Below are 22,942 nucleotides of genomic sequence, written 5' to 3'. Positions count from 1 at the left end.
TGCATTTTGTGGGGGAATTTAGAAACGTCATCTATGAAACACATGGCAGCAATGCAATGAACATACCGTGCAGCACGTCTCACACATGATCGTACTTGTTAGCTCGCCTCCGAATAAGCGATCCACAAAAGTGGGGATAACTCTTCTTTTCTCACATTCTAGAGAAACAGGAAAAAAAAATTCACATCCGCATTATTGCAACTATAAAGCAGAAAGTTCACAATTATTGGGGCAAAAGGACTGTTATCATCCCGTAGGACTCCTGACCGCTGTATCTGCCACGTATGGCAGCGTCATGATCCATAACGGTATAAGCACACGCTTATTTCACAGATTTCCATCATGTACACAAAAGGAGAAAAAGGCACACATAACCCGGGCGCACATGAAGAATAATAATAAAGAAATTTCAATAATGTATAATAATATTTTATTGGGTCAATGAAGAAACACAATTTAAAAATCACTTAAAACAGACAATAAATCACAAAGACCTCAAGTTGTAATACAATAGCTCCGGGATAATATACCAATTGATACAGATCTAAAAAAAAATTTTGCTAATGAATAGATCCAAAATATCCACGAAATGTATAAAAGAATTCTCCACATTGGAAGTACAATATTTAGTGGCATGCAAAGATGAGTTCGGACAATAATGTGCAGTCGGCACCTTAAGGCTAGGTTCACACTTCCGTTGTTTTGTATCAGTCACAATCCGTCGCCTTGAGGAATTATGGTATCCTGCAAAATATTTTGCAGGAATCCTGTTTTTCCCCATAGGCTTCTATTAGTGACGGATTGTGACTGATGATGCTGCGTTGCATTCACTGCGTCGCGGTCAGTCGTTTAACTGACCGCCGGGCGGGAGCAACGCAGCCTGTAACGTTTTTTGAGCAGCGCAATCCGTTGCGCATGCGCTCTCTGGCTCCCCGCCCCCGTAACCAGGATAAACATCGGGTAACCAAGCAATGCGCTTTGGTTAGTTACCCGATATTTACAGTGGTTATGGGTGCAGGGAACCAGCGCTGAGCTGGTATCCAAGATAAATATCGGGTAACCAAGCAAAAAGTGCTTTGCTTATACCCGATGTTTACCCTGGATACAGTGTGCAAGGAGGCTGACACTTCACCACTCGGCTCCGCCCCCTCCAGCACTCCGCATGTGTACACACACACACTTGTCCCCAGCCCTGCAGTCCCCGCGGCATTGACGTCCTCAGCTCCACGGCCCCGCTCGGCCCCGCCCCCTCCCACACTCCGCATGTACACACGCATGTAGACACACACACACACACACACACACACACACACACACACACACACATACACACACTCACCTGTCCCCAGCCATGCAGACCGCGGCACTGACGCCCTCAGCTCCGCCCCCGAACTCCACCCCCAGCACACAACGGAGTCCGACAAAGAAATTCTTTTCTTTGTCACCATTGTCATCCGTTGTACAACGCATCAGTTACATGCGTCAAGCAACGCATGTGACTGATGCAAAACAACGGAAGTGTGAACTTAGCCTAAGGGTTCATTCCCAGCAAGGCAGGGGGGCGGGGGGGAAAGGGGGGAAGGAGGTGGGGCGCCACACTCACAAGTGTTTTAATACATTAAGGATTTAGCACATGAAATCATAACCATGGTCATTGAAATTGCACAACATGATAGCATATCTCAGTGCCAAAGTGCATATGGCATAGATCAAATAGCCAGCAAATACAGATATATGATCATCACAATGTTTGAGATCATGTAATAAAAAGAACCCCTTAAACACAATTACAATGCTAATAGAAGCTGCGTGAGTGTTACAAAGTAGCAATACATATATCAAAAGGTGCAGGTGAAAGCCAAATAAATGATCCACAATAGCCAGACTCAGGGAAATCATGCGATAGCCATGGTGTCATAGCTGCAAAGAGGTGACCTCCCCTGACGAAGCTGCCTGTCAGCGCAACGCGTGGGGCTCGCTCCACGGCCTCCTCCACAGCACACTTGCTTTTCAGCTCTTTCATTCTCCCCTTGTTGCATGCAAATTTTTGGCCACACCGGTCCCGGTGGGTAACTATGCTCTTTCTGATCATTTTTGGATCTGATATCCAGCACTTATGTGCTTTTGATATAGCGAATCTGATCCACCTCTTTGCAGCTATGGACACCACTTAACCCTTAAGGTGCCGACTGCACATTATTGTCTGAACTCATCTTTGCATGCCACTAAATATTGTACTTACAATGTGGAGAATTCTTTGATACATTTTGTGGATATTTTGGATCTATTCATTAGCAAAAAATTTTTTTAGATCTGTATCAATTGGTATATTATCCCGGAGCTATTGTATTACAACTTGAGGCCTTTTTGTGATTTATTGTCTGTTTTAAGTGATTTTAAATTGTGTGTTTCTTCACTGACCCAATAAAATATTATTATACATTATTGAAATTTCTTTTTTATTAATTATTCTTGATGTGCGCCCGGGTTATGTGTGCCTTTTTCTCCTGTGTGTACAATTCCGTTTCCACACACAGGGCAGCACTCATGTGATTATTTCAGGCTGTGCGCCCCTCCTCCCCACTATTCAGATTTCCATCATGGACCCATTGATATAAATGGGGCTCGTAGAAATGCGAGCACGATGTGCAGACTAGAGTTGAGCGCGGTTCGCGGTTCGAGGTTCGAGTGATTTTGGGGCATGTTCTAGATCGAACTAGAACTCGAGCTTTTTGCAAAAGCTCGATAGTTCTAGATACGTTCGAGAACGGTTCTAGCAGCAAAAAAACAGCTAATTCCTAGCTGGCTTTCCGCTGTAATAGTGTAAGTCACTCTGTGACTCACACTATTATGACATTTCAGTGTATAGTGTGCGTGAACAGCGCCTTCAGATCACTGCTATTTGTATAATGGCGATCGCCATTTTTTTTTTTTTCCTTGTCTTCCTTCCCTAAGCGCGCGCGTCTTGTGGGGCGGGCCAGCATGTCAGCCAATCCCAGACACACACACAGCTAAGTGGACTTTTAGCCAGAGAAGCAACGGCATGTGTGATAGGATGTCCATGTCACATGTCCCTGCATTATAAAACCGGACATTTTCCTCCAGCACGCCATTATCTCTTCTGCGTCCTTGGTGTCAGACATCACTGGCGCAGCTCCGTCCTTTGTCCTATCGCCGATACTGCTGTATGCGCTCCATACACAGCGCTGGACAGCTTAGGGAGAGCACTTTCTATCAGTCCTTTTAAGGGCTCGTACCGGCAGGGTCAGAGCCATAGGTGACAGGTCCTGAAAACAGAGACAGCGTCTGTGTAGCTAAGGTCAGGGATTTCCTCGCTGCATTTCCCAATTAGGAGGGAATAGAAAGGCAGGCTTCCATTCCTCTACCCAGAGCCCCACAACCCTGCCACTGTACCCTCCTGTCCTCTGCACACTCCAACTCATTATAACTAAGCCATTATACTAGCAAACACTGAGTGTACCTAGTGGCATCCTAAACGTGGCTATTGGACTTCTGTATAGTCCCAGTAGTGCACAGATATTTGCAGCACGTCTGCCTGCATTGCACACTCAAACTGATAGTTACTAAGCCATTATACTAGCAAACACTGAGTGAACCTAGTGGCATCCTAAACGTGGCTGTTGGACTTCTGTATTGTCCCACTAGTGCAAAGATATTTGCAGCACCTCTGCCTGCATTGCACACTCAAACTCATTGTTACTTACTAAGACATTATAATACCAAAAATTGAGTAAACTTCGTGGCATACAAGAAGTGGCTGTTGGACTCCATTAGTGCCCCACTGGTGCCAAGCTATTTCTAGCACCTCTGCATGACACACTCCTGCTCTGTTTTTAATAAGCTATAATGATAGCACAAAATACTGCCATTTAGTGGCATCATAGAACTGGCTGTTGGACTCCTTTATTGTGCCACTTGTGCCAAGCAATCTCAAGCACCTCTGCATTCTACTCTCATGCACATTTAGCTATGCTAATTTTATAGCAAACTCAGGGAATTCCTTGCTGCATTTGATCATTAGGAGGGATAGAAAGTGAGGCTTCTTTTACTGTCCTGGTACCCACAGAACACGGCCACTGTACCCATCTGTCCACTTTTGCCACGCTATTTAATTTGCACAAAGAGCTGACTCTTTTTCTGCCATCCTAAAATTGTCTGTAATACTAAGTTAGTGTTCCTTTGCTGCCAAGCAAGGTACAACACATGTGCATTCTACACTCCTTTCCATTTCTGGAATGCAATTATTAACTGCAGGTAGTCCAGGCAATCTGTGACGAAGGTGCAGGCGTGGATATAATGTAGCCTGCATCCAATGATGGTTCTCTCGATGTCTGACAGCTCAACAATACCTTCTGTTTCCACTTCCAAAACAAGTGATGACCTGCCAATCACACTCCCTGTTGCGGGTAAAGGAGTGGAAGTTCAGTGTGAAAAACCATGTGTGACTGCTGTCCCCACAGTCACAGAGGATGAAGAGCACGCAGATGCACTTGATGGGGCAGGCGGTGGTTGCACAGGCACGCTAGGCCGCATTGTAGCACAGTGAAATTCACATTTCGACTTATGCTTCATTTTAAGTCGTGTACAGGGTGGGCTCCCCAGTATGCAGCAAATCCAGGCAAAAGGAAAAGGACTCTAGGCAGTTGGGTTGATAAATGATTGTTTAACTTTACCAAAACAAACAATAAGAACCATGCATACAATTTAAATAATTGAACAATCTATTCTGTTGCCTACTACCTGCTAATCCCTCTGTGTAGCAGTAATTGTGTGTTTGTGCGTGTGTGTGTGTGTGTGTGTGTGTGTGTGTGTGTGTGTGCGAACACGACTTACCAGTGGCGCATCACAAGAGCTTCCAAGTTATCTACCTAAACATAGACAAAACACATTACCCCCCCTGAATACCCTTGTTAGCTGAAGCCTCACAGATAATGCAGATGATAACAGTGTGAATGCAAACCACACAGCTCTGCAACACAGTCATGGAAATCTTGAAAAGCAACAGTCAATGCAAACATGTGTTGCTGTCCCTCTATGATTTAAACTGTACGTGACAATTTGACAGTGCAGAGGCAGCAAGTCTTATTGTCTATAAATAGTCGGCCTACCCAGAACAGATATGTGTTTTGCTAATAAAACAAAGTGTTGCGTGCCCGCATTATTGTCTGGGCACAGCCTACCGTACCCGGGTACTCTGATGTCCAGTTGCCAGAAGAAGGGAATTTTGTTTACTTACCGTAAATTCCTTTTCTTCTAGCTCCTATTGGGAGACCCAGACAATTGGGGTGTATAGCTTCTGTCTCCGGAGGCCACACAAAGTATTACACTTTAAAAAGTGTAACCCCTCCCCTCTGCTATACACCCTCCTGTGCATCACGGGCTCCTCAGTTTTGGTGCAAAAGCAGGAAGGAGGAAACTTATAAATTGGTCTAAGGTAAATTCAATCCGAAGGATGTTCGGAGAACTGAAACCATGAACCAAAAGAACAATTCAACATGAACAACATGTGTACACAAAAGAACAACAGCCCGAAAGGAACAGGGGCGGGTGCTGGGTCTCCCAATAGGAGCTAGAAGAAAAGGAATTTACGGTAAGTAAACAAAATTCCCTTCTTCTTTGTCGCTCCATTGGGAGACCCAGACAATTGGGATGTCCAAAAGCAATCCCTGGGTGGGTAAAAGAATACCTCGATAAAAAGAGCCGAAAAACGGCCCCCTCTTACAGGTGGGCAACTGCCGCCTGAAGGACTCGCCTACCTAGGCTGGCGTCTGCCGAATCATCGGCATGCACCTGATAGTGTTTCGTGAGAGTGTGCAGACTCGACCAGGTAGCCGCCTGACACACCTGCCGAGCCGTAGCCTGGTGTCGCAATGCCCAGGACACAGACGGCTCTGGTAGAATGGGCCTTCAGCCCTGCAGGAATCGGAAGCCCAAAAAAGAGAATTTTGTTACTTACCGTAAATTCTTTTTCTTATAGTTCCGTCATGGGAGACCCAGACCATGGGTGTATAGCTACTGCCTCCGGAGGACACACAAAGTTACTACACTCAAAACGTGTAGCTCCTCCCTCCTAGCATATACACCCCCTGCTAGCCAGTCCTAGCCAGTTTAGTGCAAAAGCTGAAGGAGGACATCCACCCACAAGAAGAGAGAGTAAAATCCGGAAGAACCGGAACCTCTGTCTACAACAATAACAGCCGGTGAAGACACACGGAACAAGAAACCTGCCAACAGGCAATAGGGAGGGTGCTGGGTCTCCCATGACGGAACTATAAGAAAAAGAATTTACGGTAACAAAATTCTCTTTTTCTTTGTCGTTCCTATGGGAGACCCAGACCATGGGACGTTCAAAAGCAGTCCATGGGTGGGAATAAACAGACAACTGAGAAGCAGGCAAACCCAACTTCACAAATGGGCGACAGACGCCTGAAAGATGCGTCTGCCCAAACCCGCGTCTGCCAAAGCAAGAGCATGCCTTGGATAGAGCTTCGAAAAAGTATGCAGACTAATTCGAGCTGCAGTCTGACAGACCTACTGAGCCGTAGCCTGGCGTGAAAGCCCAAAAGGCACCGACAGGTCTGATCAAATGTGCTCTAATCCCCGGCGGGGAAGGCACTTGAGTACACTTGTAGGCCTCGGAAATGGCCGACCTAAGCCAACGAACCAGGGTCGGCTTAGATGCCGAGAGACCGCTACGCTGACTAGCAGTCAGTACTAGAGAGAGGTGCACCGCCTAATAACGGCGATGCGAGACACATAGATCCGGGGCGCCCGCACCAGATCCAGGATATGCAACGCTTCCTCAAAGCGATGAACAGGAGCCGGACAAAAGGAAGGCAGGAAAATTGCCCCGGATAAGGTGGAAGCTGTTACCACCTTAGGGAAAAAAGTCCGGAGTCGGACGGAGACCACCTTGTCTTGATGCAAAAGACCAAAAAAAAGGGGGTGACTCAGAGAAAGTGCCGCCAGAACTCCCTGGCGGGAAATTATAGCCACTAGAAAGACTACTTTCTGTGAAATATGAAACAAAGAAACCTCCCTAAGAGGCGCAAAGGGGGGTTTCCGGGAACTGGGAGGACCGGATTAAGGTCCTAGGGCTCCATAGGCCGCCGGAAAGGCGGAATGATGTGAGATGCGCCCTTAAAGGAGCGCACCGGAGCCAGCCGGACGATACGCCGCTGGCACATACTGACAGAGCCGAGACCTGTCCCTTAATGAGGGATAGTCCTAGCTGTAGACCGGACTGTGGAAGGGACAGGAGGGTCGGCAAGGCTAAAAAAGTCCAAGGACACTTTGGAGCTCGAGTCATAGCGGAGATGACTTCAGGAAGGATATCAGAAGTCGCCAAGATCCAGGACTCAAGAGCTACGCCGTCAATCTGAGAATTCAGAATTCTGACGGAAAAAACGGACCTTTTGAGAAAAGGTCTGGACGGTCCGGAAGATGCCATGGCAACCTAACGGACAAAAGGAGCAGGTCAGGGTACCAAGCCTGCCTGGGTCAGTCTGGAGTAAGAGAATGACCCGACGGCCCCCTTTACTGATCTTGCGCAGGACTCTGGGCAAGAGGTAGAGACGAAGCTGGGATCAAACATGAGCCAGTGTGTCTACCGCAAAACCTGAGGATTGTGGACCACGGTTGGACAGCTGAAATAGTCTGCCTCGCAGTTTTGACATCTAGGATGTGGGCTGCGGATACGGTGGACTAGGAGTCCCTTGTCCACTGAAGAATGTTGAGGCGCCAAGATTGCCAGGCGGCTGAGTGTCCCGCCCTGGAAGTCGATGTAGGAAAACGCTGTCACGTTTTCCGACTGGACTCGAATGAGCCTAGCCGCCAACAGATGGTGAAGGCTTAGAGAGCTAGAAAAAGAGCTCTGATTTCCAGCCTATTGATCCAGAGGGCTGATGCGGACAGAGTCCAAGCGCCCTGCGCTCCACGGTGGAGATATACTGCTCCCAAGGCGGAAAGACCAGCACCCTGGTGAGGATCACCCGGGACGGGGCCAGGAAGGAGCGTCCCTGAGACAGAGTGGCCGAAACCACCACTGAAAACGAGCCCCTGGTCAGTGGCAAAGCCACCACCCCGTGGAAGGAGGGAGTTCGCGTGTACAGCGGAAAACATCCAGTCTCAGAGGACGCAGGAGAAACTGGGCAAGGAATCGCTTCCATTGACGCCACCGTCTGACCAGCACCTGTATTTGGTGTCTGATAGAACGACGTCGACCGCCAGCGGAGGGACTACTGATCGACTAAGAGCAGCTTCACAAGAGCCGACAGTCTCGAATTGCGTCCCTGAGAACCTCTGATTCGAAGTCAGAGTGGACTTGAACAGAATGACAAGCCACCCGAATAGGTTAGAGTGGCGAGAGTAAGCGAAGTACTCTGCTAAGAGTCTGCACTGGATGAAGCCCCGAGAAGAAGGCCGTCCAGGGCAAACGATCACTGCCAATCCCTAGGGGTGCAGGACCTTAATCACAGCAGCCCCAATGAGAATACTCGAGGGGCCGTGGCTAACCCCAAGGGAAGAGCCACGAATTGGACCACTCTGATGGCAAAACGTAGTCAACGCTGGTGTGAAACTGCGATTGACCCCTGCCGAAAAGCATCTCTGATGCCGATGGCTGCTAGGGAATCTCCTTGGGTTCTTGATTGATCCGGTGAAAAAAAAACACACGGAACAAGACCGAGGCTCCATGTGAAAATGCCACACCTGACCATGCTGAAAAAGCTAAAAATCTAGGTCGGAAGGCACCGCCCTCTTCGGGGACTAGAAATAGATTTGAACAAAAATCTCAGAACCGTTCCCAGTCGAGAACCGGTACAATTACTCCATTGGCCTGCAAGAAATGCCACGGCCTGTGAGAAGGCGGCGGCCTTGGAGCCGGGAGGTGACAGAAAAAAATCTGTTTGGCGGGTGGACAGAAATCCATCCTGTAGCCATGGGAGATATGATCCCGCCCCCACTGAACGGAGACGTGGTAGAACCATACGTCGCCAAGTGGAGAGAGCCTGCCACCGACCAAGGAGGTGGTTGGCGTGGCTAGATAGCTCGGAGGAAGCTGACTCCGTGGTAGCATCTCTTGCGGTCTTTTGAAGACGCAGCTTCAAGCTATTTGGTTCTATGAACCAAGGCCGAGCTAGAGGACGATTAGATGGAGGAACGGAAACCACCAAAACCTCAACTGATTCCGGTCCTGGACAGGTTCCCTGGTTTAGGTTTGTGGCAAGGAAGAACTCTCCCCGCCAAGAGCTTCCTGAATTTCATCCTGTTGGTTCCGAAGAGACTGGTCCCACCAAAGGGGAGCCCAGCAAGGAACCCCTATAGAGGCATCTGCTTTCCATTACCGAAGCCACAGGAGCCTGCGGATAGCGAGGAAAGTAGCCAAGACCACCGCCGTGCGGTGTCCAGCATGGCAGACCTGGCATAGGATGAAAAGACTGAAGTCTGGAAGTTCAGGCAACCGTTTTGGGCATAGAGTCCCTGTGAGGGAATGCATCTCCTCCAGACAAGCAGAGAAGGTACAAAAGAACCGCACTGCCGTAAAGCTGAGGAGAACGAAGCTGCTGCCGCCCCAATACCGACTTGGCCCAAGGACAACCGGGCGGACCGCAAAACCTTAAGTGAGGAGCTATCAGCCACTGACATAACGGTCCGGGCTGAGCCACCTGAGGTGACTGAGCCCACTTCTTGACCACCATTGGTGGACAGGGGAAACACAGTCCTCAGAATCACGCTTCATGGGAAGCGACTGTCAGAGCGGACCCTGGGCTTGGTCACAGGGGCCTGAAAACTGGAGTGGTTAAGGAACACACTTTGTGTTCTCCTAGGTAAGGTAACTCCGGCGGATTGGGGTCCAGTACAAAATTAATGTACCGTGGGAGCCCTATAGAGGTGCCGTCAGCCACTGATACAACTATCCGGGCTGAAAGTCTGGACACTGGAGGGGCCACGTTTGGCGAATGAGTACACTCCTTGACCACCTCTGATGGGAGGGGGAAACAGGCCGCAGAACCCCGCTTTGGGGTCTGCAGGACAGGCTGTGAGCTTGGACGCAGCAGGCTGAAAACTGGAGTGGTTAAAGAACACACTCCTCGTCCTGTTAAAGGTATACTGATGCCTTTCTGCCAGCGGGGAATACTCCCCTGATACGGGCGGATGGAGGTCCAGTACAAGTATAATGGACGCAATCCAATCATTCGGCTCTGCGTCACGTACGGACGGATCAATGTACATAAAGTAGCGTCCGAGCCCCTGGTAGAGACATCCTCCTCGTCCAGTGAGTCAGCTCGTAATCGGAGCTGCGGGACGGGGAAGGACAGGGGACCCTGCGTCTCCCTGTCAGGAGGACGGGGTCTGAGCCCAGAAGGAGAGTCCTTTGTGAGCTTTATTGAGCGAGCTGAAGCAGAAAACGTCCTGAGAGGGGAGCTGCATGCTCAGCAGATGCCAGGACAGCCGACCCCTGGAAATAGGATTCCCTCAGGGGTCAGCCACCGAAACCGGAGCAGATGGAGGGGCCACTAATTAGCAATCATTCGGCTCTGCCTCCAAGCTGAGGGGCCACCATGGTTATGAGCTCAGTACAGCCGTACGAAACTACCTGCAGTGCATAATAAAAACAACCTGCAGCCCTGCTCTGTGAGACATGCTGCAGAGGTGGGGGCTCTGTCAAGACTGGCCCCCAGCATATATAAACCGATAAAACAAGCAGCTGCACAAACCAGGAGGTCGTGGCTGCCAATCGTTTAAACAGACATGTCTGTGCCCCCTGGTCCCTCAGCCCAGGTCCCCACTTGTCACACTGTGGAATCTCTGTGCCTATGCAGGCACAGAGAACGCCGAGAAAATGGCGACCGGAGCGAGGAGAGGGGGCGGGGCCTACTCTTAGAGCGGCAAAAGGATTCCCTCAGTGAGGTAGCCAGGGGAGGGAATCCTTCCTCAATGAGGAGTGTCCCTTCCCTTGTGCTGCGCAGCCGCTGGGCGGAGCTACACTGCCTCTCTGCAAGACTGACATGCAGAGACAGTGGAAACCGAAACTAGGCCTCAGGCGAAGCCGGGGCCTAGAGTAAAACATGCGGCCGGCGTGCAGGCACCATCGGCGCGGTTCTCCAGTGAAAACTGGAGAACCGGCCGGAAATGTTAACACCAAACATAAAACACACTCCCCCAATAAATAAACATAAAGGACCCCTGGAAAGACCACTTTCTGTGGTAATAACGTCTCATATACTTAGCTTGAGACGCAGGTTACCAGGTTCCTGGGGGATGATAGCTCCGTCCAGCAGGGTCCTGCAAAAGGGCTGCGGATGGAGACCGGTCTCCTGCAAAGCAGTGAGAACCGTGTTGGCTCCCACTTCAAGCCAGAGCCCCAGCATGGGATGGTGAAGGAGCGCGGCATGAAAGGGATACAGCCCTGAAATCAACCTTAACAGCACCGCCCAGTGGGGTGAGAAGGGACATGCCGGGAGTCCAGACTGGACCCGCTTTTCTTCCAAATCTTTGTCCAAAAGGAAAAATCAAAATCAGAGAATGCATGTGTGTGTGACCTCCTGAAACACAAAGCATTAAACTGGCTAGGACTGGCTAGCAGGGGGTGTATATGCTAGGAGGGAGGAGCTACACGTTTTGAGTGTAGTAACTTTGTGTGTCCTCCGGAGGCAGTAGCTATACACCCATGGTCTGGGTCTCCCATAGGAACGATAAAGAAAGAACGGTAGGCTTCAAGAATCGGTTCCTTGATTCACTGAGCCAAGGTTGACTTGAAAACCTGAAATCCTTTACTCTGGTCCGCGATAAGGACAAGAGCGCATCAGACCGGCGCAGGGCGCCGTGCGAGAAATGTAGAGCCGGAGTGCTCTCACCAGATCTAATAAATGCAAATCCTTTTCACATTGGTGAACTGGATGCGGACCCAAAGAGGGTAAGACGAAACGGGGATACCTTAGGGAGAAAGTCCGGGACCGGACGTAGAACCACCCTATCCTGGTGAAACACCAGGAAGGGGGCTTTGCATGACAGCGCTGCCAGCAGAGATACTCTTCTGAGTGATGTGACTGCCACTAGGAAGGCCGCCCTTTGCGAAAGAAAGTGGGCAAGGCAAACGGCCAGGGAGTAAAACCCTGATCAGAGCACCAGGATAAGAAGATCCTCCAAGTCCTGTGATAGATCTTGGCGGACGTTGGTTTCCTGGCCTGTCTCATGGTGGCAATGACATCTGGAGATATCCCTGATGACGCTAGGAGCCACCACACAGTGAGGATTAGAGCCGTAGAATTCAGAAGGAAATATGGCCCTTAAGGCAGCAAGTCTGGTCGGTCTGGGAGAGTCCACGGTTGACCCACCGTGAGGTGCCACAGATCCGGGTACCACGATCACCTCGGCCAGTCTGGAGCAACGAGGATGGCGCGGCGACAGTCGGACCTGATCTTGCGTAACACTCTGGGCAACAGTGCCAGAGGAGGAAACACATAAGGGAGTTGAAACTGCGACCAATCCTGAACTAAGGCGTCTGCCGCCAGAGCTCTGTGATCTTGAGACCGTGCCATGAATGTCGGGATCTTGTGGTTGTGCCGGGACGCCATTAGGTCGACGTCCGGCATCCCCCAGCGGCAACAGATCTCCTGAAACACGTCCGGGTGAAGGGACCATTCCCCTGCGTCCATGCCCTGGCGACTGAGAAAGTCTGCTTCCCAGTTTTCTACGCCCGGGATGTGAACTGCGGATATGGTGGAGGCTGTGGCTTCCACCCATAGCAGAATCCGCCGGACTTCCTGGAAGGCTTGCCGACTGCGTGTTCCGCCTTGGTGGTTGATGTATGCCACCGCTGTGGAGATGTCCGACTGAATTCGGATCTGCTTGCCTTCCAGCCACGGCTGGAACGCCTTTAGGGCAAGATACACTGCCCTTATCTCCAGAACATTGATCTGAAGGGAGGACTCTGGCTGAGTCCAAATACCCTGAGCCCTGTGGTGGAGAAAGACCGCTCCCCACCCTGACAGGCTCGCGACCGTCGTGACCACCGCCCAGGATGGGGGCAGGAAGGATTTCCCCTTCGACAGCGAAGTGGGAAGAAACCACCCTGAAGAGAATCTTTGGCTGCCCGAGAAAGAGAGACGTTCCTGTCGAGGGACGTCGACTTCCTGTCCCATTTGCGGAGAATGTCCCATTGAAGTGGACGCAGATGAAACTGCGCAAAAGGAACTGCCTCCATTGCTGCTACCATCTTCCCTAGGAAGTGCATGAGGCGCCGCAAGGGGTGTGACTGGCCTTGAAGGAGAGATTGCACCCCTGTCTGTAGTGAACGCCGTTTGTCCAGCGGAAGCTTCACTATCGCTGAGAGAGTATGAAACTCCATGCCAAGATATGTCAGTGATTGGGCCGGTGTCAGATTTGACTTTGGAAAATTGATGATCCACCCGAAACTCTGGAGAGTCTCCAGAGCAATGTTCAGGCTGTGTTGGCATGCCACTTGAGAGGGTGCCTTGACAAGCAGATCGTCTAAGTAAGGGATCACCGAGTGTCCCTGAGAGTGCAGAACTGCTACTACTGTTGCCATGACCTTGGTGAAGACCCGTGGGGCTGTCGCCAAGCCGAAAGGCAGTGCCACGAACTGAAGGTGTTCGTCCCCTATGGCGAAACGCAGGAAGCGCTGATGCTCTGGAGCAATCGGTACGTGGAGATAAGCATCTTTGATGTCGATTGATGCTAGGAAATCTCCTTGGGACATTGAGGCGATGACGGAGCGGAGCGATTCCATCCGGAACCGCCTGGTTTTTACATGTTTGTTGAGCAGTTTTAGGTCCAGAACAGGACGGAAGGGTCCTTCCTTTTTTGGCACCACGAACAAGTTGGAGTAAAAACCGTGACCCTGTTGCTGAAAAGGAACAGGGATCACCACTCCTTCTGCCTTCAGAGTGCACACCGCCTGAAGAAGAGCATCGGCTCGCTCGGGGGGGCGGAGATGTTCTGAAGAACCGAGTCGGAGGACGAGAGCTGAACTCTATCCTGTAACCGTGAGACAGAATGTCTCTCACCCAACGGTCTTTTACCTGTGGCAGCCAGGCGTCGCAAAAGCGGGAAAGCCTGCCACCGACCGAGGATGCGGTGTGAGGAGGCCGCAAGTCATGAGGAGGCCGCTTTGGGAGCGGTTCCTCCGGCGGTCTTTTGAGGACGTGACTTAGACCGCCATGAATCGGAGTTCCTCTGATCCTTCTGAGGCCTTTTGGACGAGGAGAATTGAGACCTGCCCGCGGACCGAAAGGACCGAAACCTCGATTGTACCTTCCGTGGTTGAGGTCTGTTTGGTTTGGACTGGGGTAAGCATGAGTCCTTTCCCTTGGATTGTTTAATGATTTCATCCAATCGCTCACCAAACAGACGGTCGCCAGAAAATGGCAAACCGGTTAAGAACTTTTTGGAAGCAGAGTCTGCCTTCCATTCACGTAGCCACATGGCCCTGCGGACTGCCACCGAATTGGCGGATGCTACCGCCGTACGGCTCGCAGAGTCCAGGACAGCATTAATGGCGTAGGACGCAAACGCCGACGCCTGAGAGGTTACGGACACCACTTGCGGAGCAGACGTACGTGTGACTGCATTAATCTGCGCATGACAAGCTGAGATAGCTTGGAGTGCCCATACGGCTGCAAATGCTGGAGCAAAAGACGCGCCGATAGCTTCATAGATGGATTTCAACCAGAGCTCCATCTGTCTGTCAGTGGCATCTTTGAGTGAAGCCCCATCTTCCACTGCAACTATGGATCTAGCCGCCAGTCTGGAGACTGGAGGATCCACCTTGGGACACTGAGCCCAGCCCTTGACAACGTCAGGGGAGAAGGGATAACGTGTATCCTTAAGGCGCTTGGAAAAACGCTTATCTGGACAAGCTCGGTGTTTCTGGACTGCCTCTCTGAAGTCAGAGTGATCCAGAAACGTACTCCATGTACGCTTGGGAAACCTGAAACGGAATTTCTCCTGCTGAGAAGCTGACTCCTCAATTGGAGGAGCTGGGGGAGAAATATTCAACACCTGATTGATGGTCGCTATAAGGTCATTCACTATGGCGTCACCTTCCGGTGTATCTAGGTTGAGAGCGGCCTCAGGATCAGAATCCTGATCTGCTACCTCCGCTTCATCATCCAGAGAGTCCTCTTGCTGAGACCCCGAACAGTGTGATGAAGTCGAGGGAATTTCCCAGCGAGCCCGCTTAGGCGGCCTGTGACTGCGGTCCGTGTCAGAGACCTCACCCTGGGACCTATGGGTCACCCCAGGAGCACTTTGCTGCTCCAACTGAGGGGGGCCTGGGGTCAATGATTCAACAGTGCCCGTGGCCTGAGTCACCGGTGTGGACTGTAAGGCTTCTAGTATCTTAGCAGACCATTTATCCATACTCTCAGACAGTTTGTCAGCAAATACTGCAAACTCCGTCCCTGTCACCTGGACAGTGGTAGCAGGTGGTTCCACCTGGGCCATCAGTAGCCGAGGCTCCGGCTGAGTAAGTGCCACAGGGGCCGAGCATTGCACACAATGAGGATCGGTGGAACCTGCCGGTAGTATAGCCGCACATGAAGTACAGGTTGCAAAGTAAGCCTGTGCTTTGGCACCCTTGCTTTTTGCGGACGACATGCTGTTGTCTCCTCTGAGTACAATGCAGGAGGGTATATAGCCAAAAATCAACAGTGCGACCGTACAGTGTAAATGTACAGCATATAAGCATATATATATATATATATATATATATATATATATATATATATATATATATATATATATATATATATATATATATATATATATATATATATATATATGTACACTTCGGCACTCAGTGGGGCCAGCACCCAGGTGCTGCTTACCGACCGCTCAAAGCGGTTGTGTGATCACCAGATTCCCTGCCTGGGCCTCCCAGAACCGTGTTGTCTCTCCTCTCCAGCGTCAGAGGTGCTGACAGGAATGGCTGTCGGCGTTCTGTGGGGAGGAGGGGGCCGTGGGCGTGCCCCAGAAAGTGCGGGAATCTGATGCCCCACTGTGCTGAATGAGGGGGGAGGAGGATACACAGTATGCTCCAGCCCTCAGCGCTGACGTCCTGTGCAGCGTCCCGCCCTTCCCCTGACTGGCAGGCCTGGGGGCGGGAGTATGCGATACTAGGCCGCAAAAGCCGGGGACTAAAGTTATAAGCGCGGCCGGCAAATAAGCGCGGCCGGCGCGGTAGTCCCCGGCGCACTAACACACCCAGCAGTGCTGCGGTGTGTATGGCACAAGCGCTCCATGTGCGGTCCCCCAGGGGGACACAGAGTACCTCACAGTAGCAGGGCCTGGTCCCTGACGATACCCGGCTCCTGTCCAGCAGATTCCCGAGGGGCTGCGGAGGGAGCACGGCCCCAGTGCCTGGAGGCCGATTAGGATCCCACTTCACCCAGAGCCCATTAAGGGATGGGGAAGGAAAAACAGCATGTGGCTCCTGCCTGTGTACCCGCAATGGGTACCTCAACCTTAACCGCACCGCCGACCAGAGTGGGGTGAGAAGGGAGCATGCTGGGGGCCCTGTTATGGGCCCTCTTTTCTTCCATCCGACCTAGTCAGCAGCTGCTGATGACTAAGATGTGGAGCTATGCGTGCATGTGTGCCTCCTTCGCACAAAGCATAAAGAAGGGAATTTTGTTACTTACCGTAAATTCCTTTTCTTCTAGCTCTTATTGGGAGACCCAGACGATTGGGGTATAGCTACTGCCCTCTGGAGGCCACACAAAGCACTACATTAAAAGTGCAAGGCCCCTCCCCCTCTGGCTATACCCCCCCCGTGGTATCACGGGTTCTCCAGTTTTAGTGCCAAAGCAAGAAGGAGGAAGCCAATAACTGGTTTAAACAAATTAACTCCGAATAACATCGGAGAACTGAAAAACCGTTCAACATGAACAACATGTGTACCCGCAAACAACAAAAAAACATCCCGAAGGACAACAGGGCGGGTGCTGGGTCTCCCAATAAGAGCTAGAAGAAAAGGAATTTACGGTAAGTAACAAAATTCCCTTCTTCTTCAGCGCTCTATTGGGAGACCCAGACGATTGGGACGTCCAAAAGCTGTCCCTGGGTGGGTAAAGAAATACCTCATGTTAGAGCTGCAAAACAGCCCTCCCCTACGGGGGTGTCACTGCCGCCTGCAGGACTCTTCTACCTAAGCTGGCATCCGCCGAAGCATAGGTATGCACCTGATAATGCTTGGTGAAAGTGTGCAGACTGGACCAGGTAGCTGCCTGGCACACCTGTTGAGCCGAAGCCTGGTGACCACGGCTCTGGTTGAGTGGGCTTTTAGCCCTGAAGGAACCGGAAGCCCCGCAGAACGGTAGGCCTCTAGAATTGGTTCTTTGATCCATCGAGCCAGGGTGGCTTTAGAAGCCTGCAACCCCTTGCGCGGACCAGCGACAAGGACAAAAAGTGCATCGGCACGGCGCATGGGCGCCGTGCGGGAAATGTAGATTCTGAGTGCTCTCACCAGATCTAGCAAACGCAAGTCCTTTTCATACCGGTGAACCGGATGAGGACAAAAAGAAGGCAAGGATATATCCTGATTAAGATGAAAAGAGGATACGACCTTAGGGAGAAACTCCGGAATAGGGCGCAGCACTACCTTGTCCTGGTGGAACACCAGGAAGGGAGCCTTGGATGACAGAGCTGCCAGCTCAGACACTCGCCGAAGCGATGTGATCGCAACAAGAAACGCCACTTTCTGTGACAGCCGAGAAAAGGAAACTTCCTTCAGAGGCTCGAAGGGCGGCTTTTGCAGAGCAACAAGTACTCTGTTCAGATCCCATGGATCTAACGGCCGCTTGTACGGGGGCACAATATGACAGACCCCCTGCAGGAACGTGCGCACCTTAGAAAGACGTGCTAGACGCTTCTGAAAAAACACGGATAGTGCTGAAACTTGCCCTTTAAGGGAGCTGAGCGACAAGCCCTTTTCTAACCCCGATTGCAGGAAGGAAAGAAACTTGGGCAATGCAAATGGCCAGGGAGACACTCCCTGCGCAGAGCACCAGGATAAGAAAATCTTCCACGTTCTGTGGTAGATCTTAGCCGAATTCGACTTTCTAGCTTGTCTCATTGTGGCAACGACTCCTTGAGATAATCCTGCAGATGCTAGGATCCAGGACTCAATGGCCACACAGTCAGGTTCAGGGCCGCAGAATTCTGATGGAAAAACGGCCCTTGGGACAGTAAGTCTGGTCGGTCTGGCAGTGACCACGGTCGACCGACCGTGAGATGCCACAGATCCGGATACCACGACCTCCTCGGCCAGTCTGGAGCGACGAGTATGATGCGGCTGCACTCGGATCTGATCTTGCGTAGCACTCTGGGCAAGAGCGCCAGAGGCGGAAACACGTATGGGAGCTGAAACTGCGACCAATCTTGAACCAAGGCGTCTGCCGCCAGAGCTCTTTGATCGCGCGACCTCGCCATGAATGCCGGGACCTTGTTGTTGTGCCGGGATGCCATTAGGTCGACGTCCGGCACTCCCCAGCGGCGACAGATTTCCTGAAACACGTCCGGGTGAAGGGACCATTCCCCTGCGTCCATGCCCTGGCGACTGAGGAAGTCTGCTTCCCAGTTTTCTACGCCTGGGATGTGAACCGCGGATATGGTGGATGCTCTGTCCTCCACCCACGTTAGAATGCGCCGGACTTCTTGGAAGGCTTGCCGACTGCGCGTCCCTCCTTGGTGGTTGATGTATGCCACCGCTGTGGAGTTGTCCGATTGGACTCGGATCTGCTTTCCTTCCAGCCACTGTTGGAAGGCCAGTAGAGCAAGATACACTGCCCTGATCTCCAGAATATTGATCTGAAGGGTGGACTCCTGCGGAGTCCACGTCCCCTGAGCCCTGTGGTGGAGAAATACTGCTCCCCACCCTGACAGACTCGCATCTGTCGTGACTACTGCCCAGGATGGGGGCAGGAAGGATCTTCCCTGAGACAATGAGGTGGGAAGGAGCCACCATTGTAGGGAGTCCTTGGCCGTCTGGGAAAGCGAGACTTTCCTGTCCAGGGACGTTGACTTCCCGTCCCATTGGCGGAGAATGTCCCATTGAAGTGGGCGCAGATGAAACTGCGCAAAGGGAACTGCTTCCATGGCTGCCACCATCTTCCCTAGGAAATGCATGAGGCGCCGCAAGGGATGCAACTGGCCCTGCAGTAGAGATTGCACCCCTGTCTGTAGTGACCGCTGCTTGTTCAGCGGAAGCTTCACTATCGCTGCTAGAGTATGAAACTCCATGCCAAGATACGTTAGTGATTGAGTCGGTGATAGGATCGACTTTGGAAAGTTGATGATCCATCCGAAAGACTGTAGGGTCTCCAGCGTAGCATTCAGGCTGTGCTGACATGCCTCTTGAGAGGGAGCTTTGACCAATAAATCGTCTAGGTAAGGGATCACCGAGTGTCCCTGAGAGTGCAAGACTGCTATCACCGCCGCCATGACCTTGGTGAAGACCCGTGGGGCTGTCGCCAGACCAAATGGCAGAGCTACGAACTGAAAATGGTCGTCTCCTATCACAAAACGTAGAAAACGTTGATGTTCTGTAGCAATTGGCACGTGGAGATAAGCATCTTTGATGTCTATTGAGGCAAGGAAGTCTCCTCTGGACATTGAGGCAATGACAGAACGCAGGGTTTCCATCCGGAACTTCCTGGCGTGTACATGTTTGTTGAGCCGTTTTAGGTCCAGAACAGGACGGAATGAACCGTCCTTTTTTGGAACCACAAAGAGATTGGAGTAAAACCCTTGCCCTTGTTCCTGAGGAGGGACTGGGATCACCACTCCTTCCGCTCTTAGGGAGTCCACCGCCTGCAGCAGAGCATCTGCTCGGTCTGGATGTGGGGAGGTTCTGAAGAACCGAGCTGGAGGACGAGAATTGAACTCGATTCTGTACCCGCGAGACAAAATGTCCGTCACCCACCGGTCTTTGACCTGTGACATCCAAATGCCGGAAAAGCGGGAGAGCCTGCCCCCGACCGGCGATGCGGAGGGAGGGGGCTGGAAGTCATGAGGTAGCCGCTTTGGAAGCGGTACCTCCATTTGCTTTCTTGGGGCGCGTGTGAGCCCGCCACGAATCTGAGTTTCTTTGCGTCCTCTGAGTCCCTTTGGACGAGGTAAATGGTGTCTTGCCCGAACCTCGAAAGGACTGAAACCTCTGCTGCCATTTTTTCTGCTGAGGTTTGCTTGATCTGGGCTGGGGTAAGGAAGAGTCTTTACCCTTGGACTGCTTAATGATATCAGCCAATGGCTCGCCAAACAGTCTATCTCTAGATAAAGGCAAACTGGTTAAACATTTTTTGGAACCAGCATCTGCTTTCCAGTCCTTTAACCACAAGGCTCTGCGCAAAACTACCGAATTGGCGGACGCCATTGAGGTGCGACTGGTAGATTCTAGGACCGCATTGATAGCGTAAGACGCAAACGCCGACATCTGCGTGGTAAGGTGCGCCACTTGCGGCACTGCTGGATGTATGATAGCATCCACTTTTGCTAAGCCAGCTGAAATAGCCTGGAGTGCCCATACGGCTGCGAATGCTGGAGCAAACGACGCGCCGATAGCTTCATAGACAGATTTTAACCAAAGGTCCATCTGTCTGTCATTGGCATCTTTAAGTGAAGCGCCATCCTCCACTGCAACTATGGACCTAGCTGCGAGTTTGGAAATCGGGGGGTCTACCTTTGGACACTGGGTCCAGCGCTTGACCACCTCAGGGGGGAAAGGGAAACGCGTATCTTTAGATCGTTTAGAAAAACGCCTTTCTGGGTGAGCGTCGTGCTTCTGGATTGACTCTCTGAAGTCAGAGTGATCCAAGAAAGCACTCAATTTACGCTTGGGATAAAGGAAACGAAACTTCTCCTGCTCCGCAGCCGCCTCTTCTGCTGAAGGGGCTGGGGGAGAAATATCCAACAGCCTATTGATGGCTGAGATAAGGTCGTTTACCATGGCATCCCCATCAGGGGTATCCAGGTTGAGAGGGGTTCCAGGAATGGATTCCTGATCACTCTCATCAGACGCATCACAGGGAGACTGATTGCGCTGAGACCCTGAGCAGTGTGATGACGTCGAGGGTCTTTCCCAGCGAGCTCGCTTAGGGTGGCTGGGGCTATCATCTGAGTCATAATCCTCGGCCTGTGAAGCCGGGGACCCCCCTGTGGGCTGGATTAATTCCAAGTGAGGGGGACCTGAGGACAGAGGCCTCGCCGTGCCCAAAGACTGAGCCCCATGCATAGATTGCAAGGTTTCAAGGATTTTTGCCATAGACACAGACATATTATCCGCAAAAACTGCAAAGTCTGTCCCTGTCACCGGGGCAGAACTTACAAGCGTCCCAGCCTGGGTCACTACCTCTCCTGACTCCTGCTGGCGAAGCAGCACCGGGTCAGAGCATTGCACACAATGGGGGTCATCGGAGCCTGCTGGTAGATTAGCCCCACATGCAGCACACGCAGTATACACAGCCCTAGCCTTGGCAGCCTTGCGTTTTGAGGATGGCATGTTGTTGCTTCCACAGAGGGATCTGGGAGATGCAGCCAGAAGCGACCTCACAGTGCAAGAAATACAATATCTCTATATCCTACACAGTACACCGATACACCGTGAGGCACTAGAGGGACCAGCACAGAAAAATCGCTTACCGCCCGCTTAAAAAGCGGGTGTGTGGTCGCCAGATAGCCCCTAGTCCAGGTCTCCCAGAGCCTTGCGTCCTTCCTCCAGCCAGACTGCATGTAATGGCTGCCGGCGTCCTGAGAGAGAAGGGGGGCGGGCCCTGGGCGTTCCTGGCTAAGAGCGGGAAGCCTGCTTCCCTCTGTGCCTAGTGTGAGGGCTGGAGCATGTAAATCAGGCTCCAGCCCTCGTCGCTGCTAGCGAACAGCGTCTCTCCCCTACCCTGAATGACAGGGTGGGGGCGGGAACGAATCGGAGCTGCCGGCGTCCTAGGCCCAAAAAGCCGGGGACTCAATTTATAACCGCCGCCGCCGTAAAAGCGCGGACGGCGGATCCCCGGCGCACCACAAGTCACAGCAGCGCCGCCCGGTCCAGAGGGGGTCGGCGCTGCGTTCCCATACACAAAAAATCCCCCAGTAATCTGTAGGGACACTAACTCCAACGTTGCGGTCCCCGGCGCACTACAACACCCAGCCAGCCCGGAGTGTGTCTGTGCCTGCCGGGGACACAGAGTACCTGTATGATGCAGGGCCTGTCCCTGATCGTACTCCTGCTCCGTCTCCATCAGGTTCTAATGGGTCTGTGGATGGAGCCCGGCGTCAGAGCTGAGAGGCCGGCAGGATCCCACTTCCACAGAGCCCTACCAGGGGATGTGGAAGGAAAACAGCATGTCAGGCTCCAGCCCTGTACCAGCAATAGGTACCTCAACCTTACAACACCATCCAGGGGTGAGAAGGGAGCATGCTGGGAACACTATATGTGTCCTCTTTTCTTCCATCCGAAATAGTCAGCAGCTACTGCTGACTAAAATCTGTGGAGCTATGCATGGAATGTCTGACCTCCTTCGCACACAAAGCTAAAACTGGAGAACCCGTGATACCACGGGGGGGGTATAGCCAGAGGGGGAGGGGCCTTGCACTTTTAATGTAGTGCTTTGTGTGGCCTCCAGAGGGCAGTAGCTATACCCCAATCGTCTGGGTCTCCCAATAGAGCGCTGAAGAAAACTGAGGAGCCCGTGATGCACGGGAGGGTGTATAGCAGAGGGGAGGGGTTACACTTTTTAAAGTGTAATACTTTGTGTGGCCTCCGGAGGCAGAAGCTATACACCCCAATTGTCTGGGTCTCCCAATGGAGCGACAAAGAAATACAGACTTTACGCTCCTCTCACGGTAAACAGTATAGACAGCACTGTAAGAATGTTGGTCTGTTGCACAGGATGCTGCTCACTGGCAT

At 51.8% G+C, this 22,942-nt stretch overlaps 1 protein-coding gene across 2 annotated transcripts in view; it reads right to left on the bottom strand.

The window, feature by feature from the left end:
- Positions 1 to 22,942, bottom strand: part of USP16 (ubiquitin specific peptidase 16) — an 87,376-nt gene that overhangs the window by 19,909 nt on the left and 44,525 nt on the right. For both annotated transcript variants that reach the window (XM_075335022.1, XM_075335023.1), the window contains exon 11: positions 67 to 158. In XM_075335022.1, the coding sequence (XP_075191137.1) occupies positions 67 to 158 (92 nt within the window). The remainder of the gene's footprint in view (positions 1 to 66; positions 159 to 22,942) is intronic.

Source organism: Anomaloglossus baeobatrachus, chromosome 2, assembly GCF_048569485.1.
Source record: "Anomaloglossus baeobatrachus isolate aAnoBae1 chromosome 2, aAnoBae1.hap1, whole genome shotgun sequence".
Taxonomy (NCBI): domain Eukaryota; kingdom Metazoa; phylum Chordata; class Amphibia; order Anura; family Aromobatidae; genus Anomaloglossus; species Anomaloglossus baeobatrachus.
This window is presented reverse-complemented; position numbering and strand designations above follow the sequence as displayed.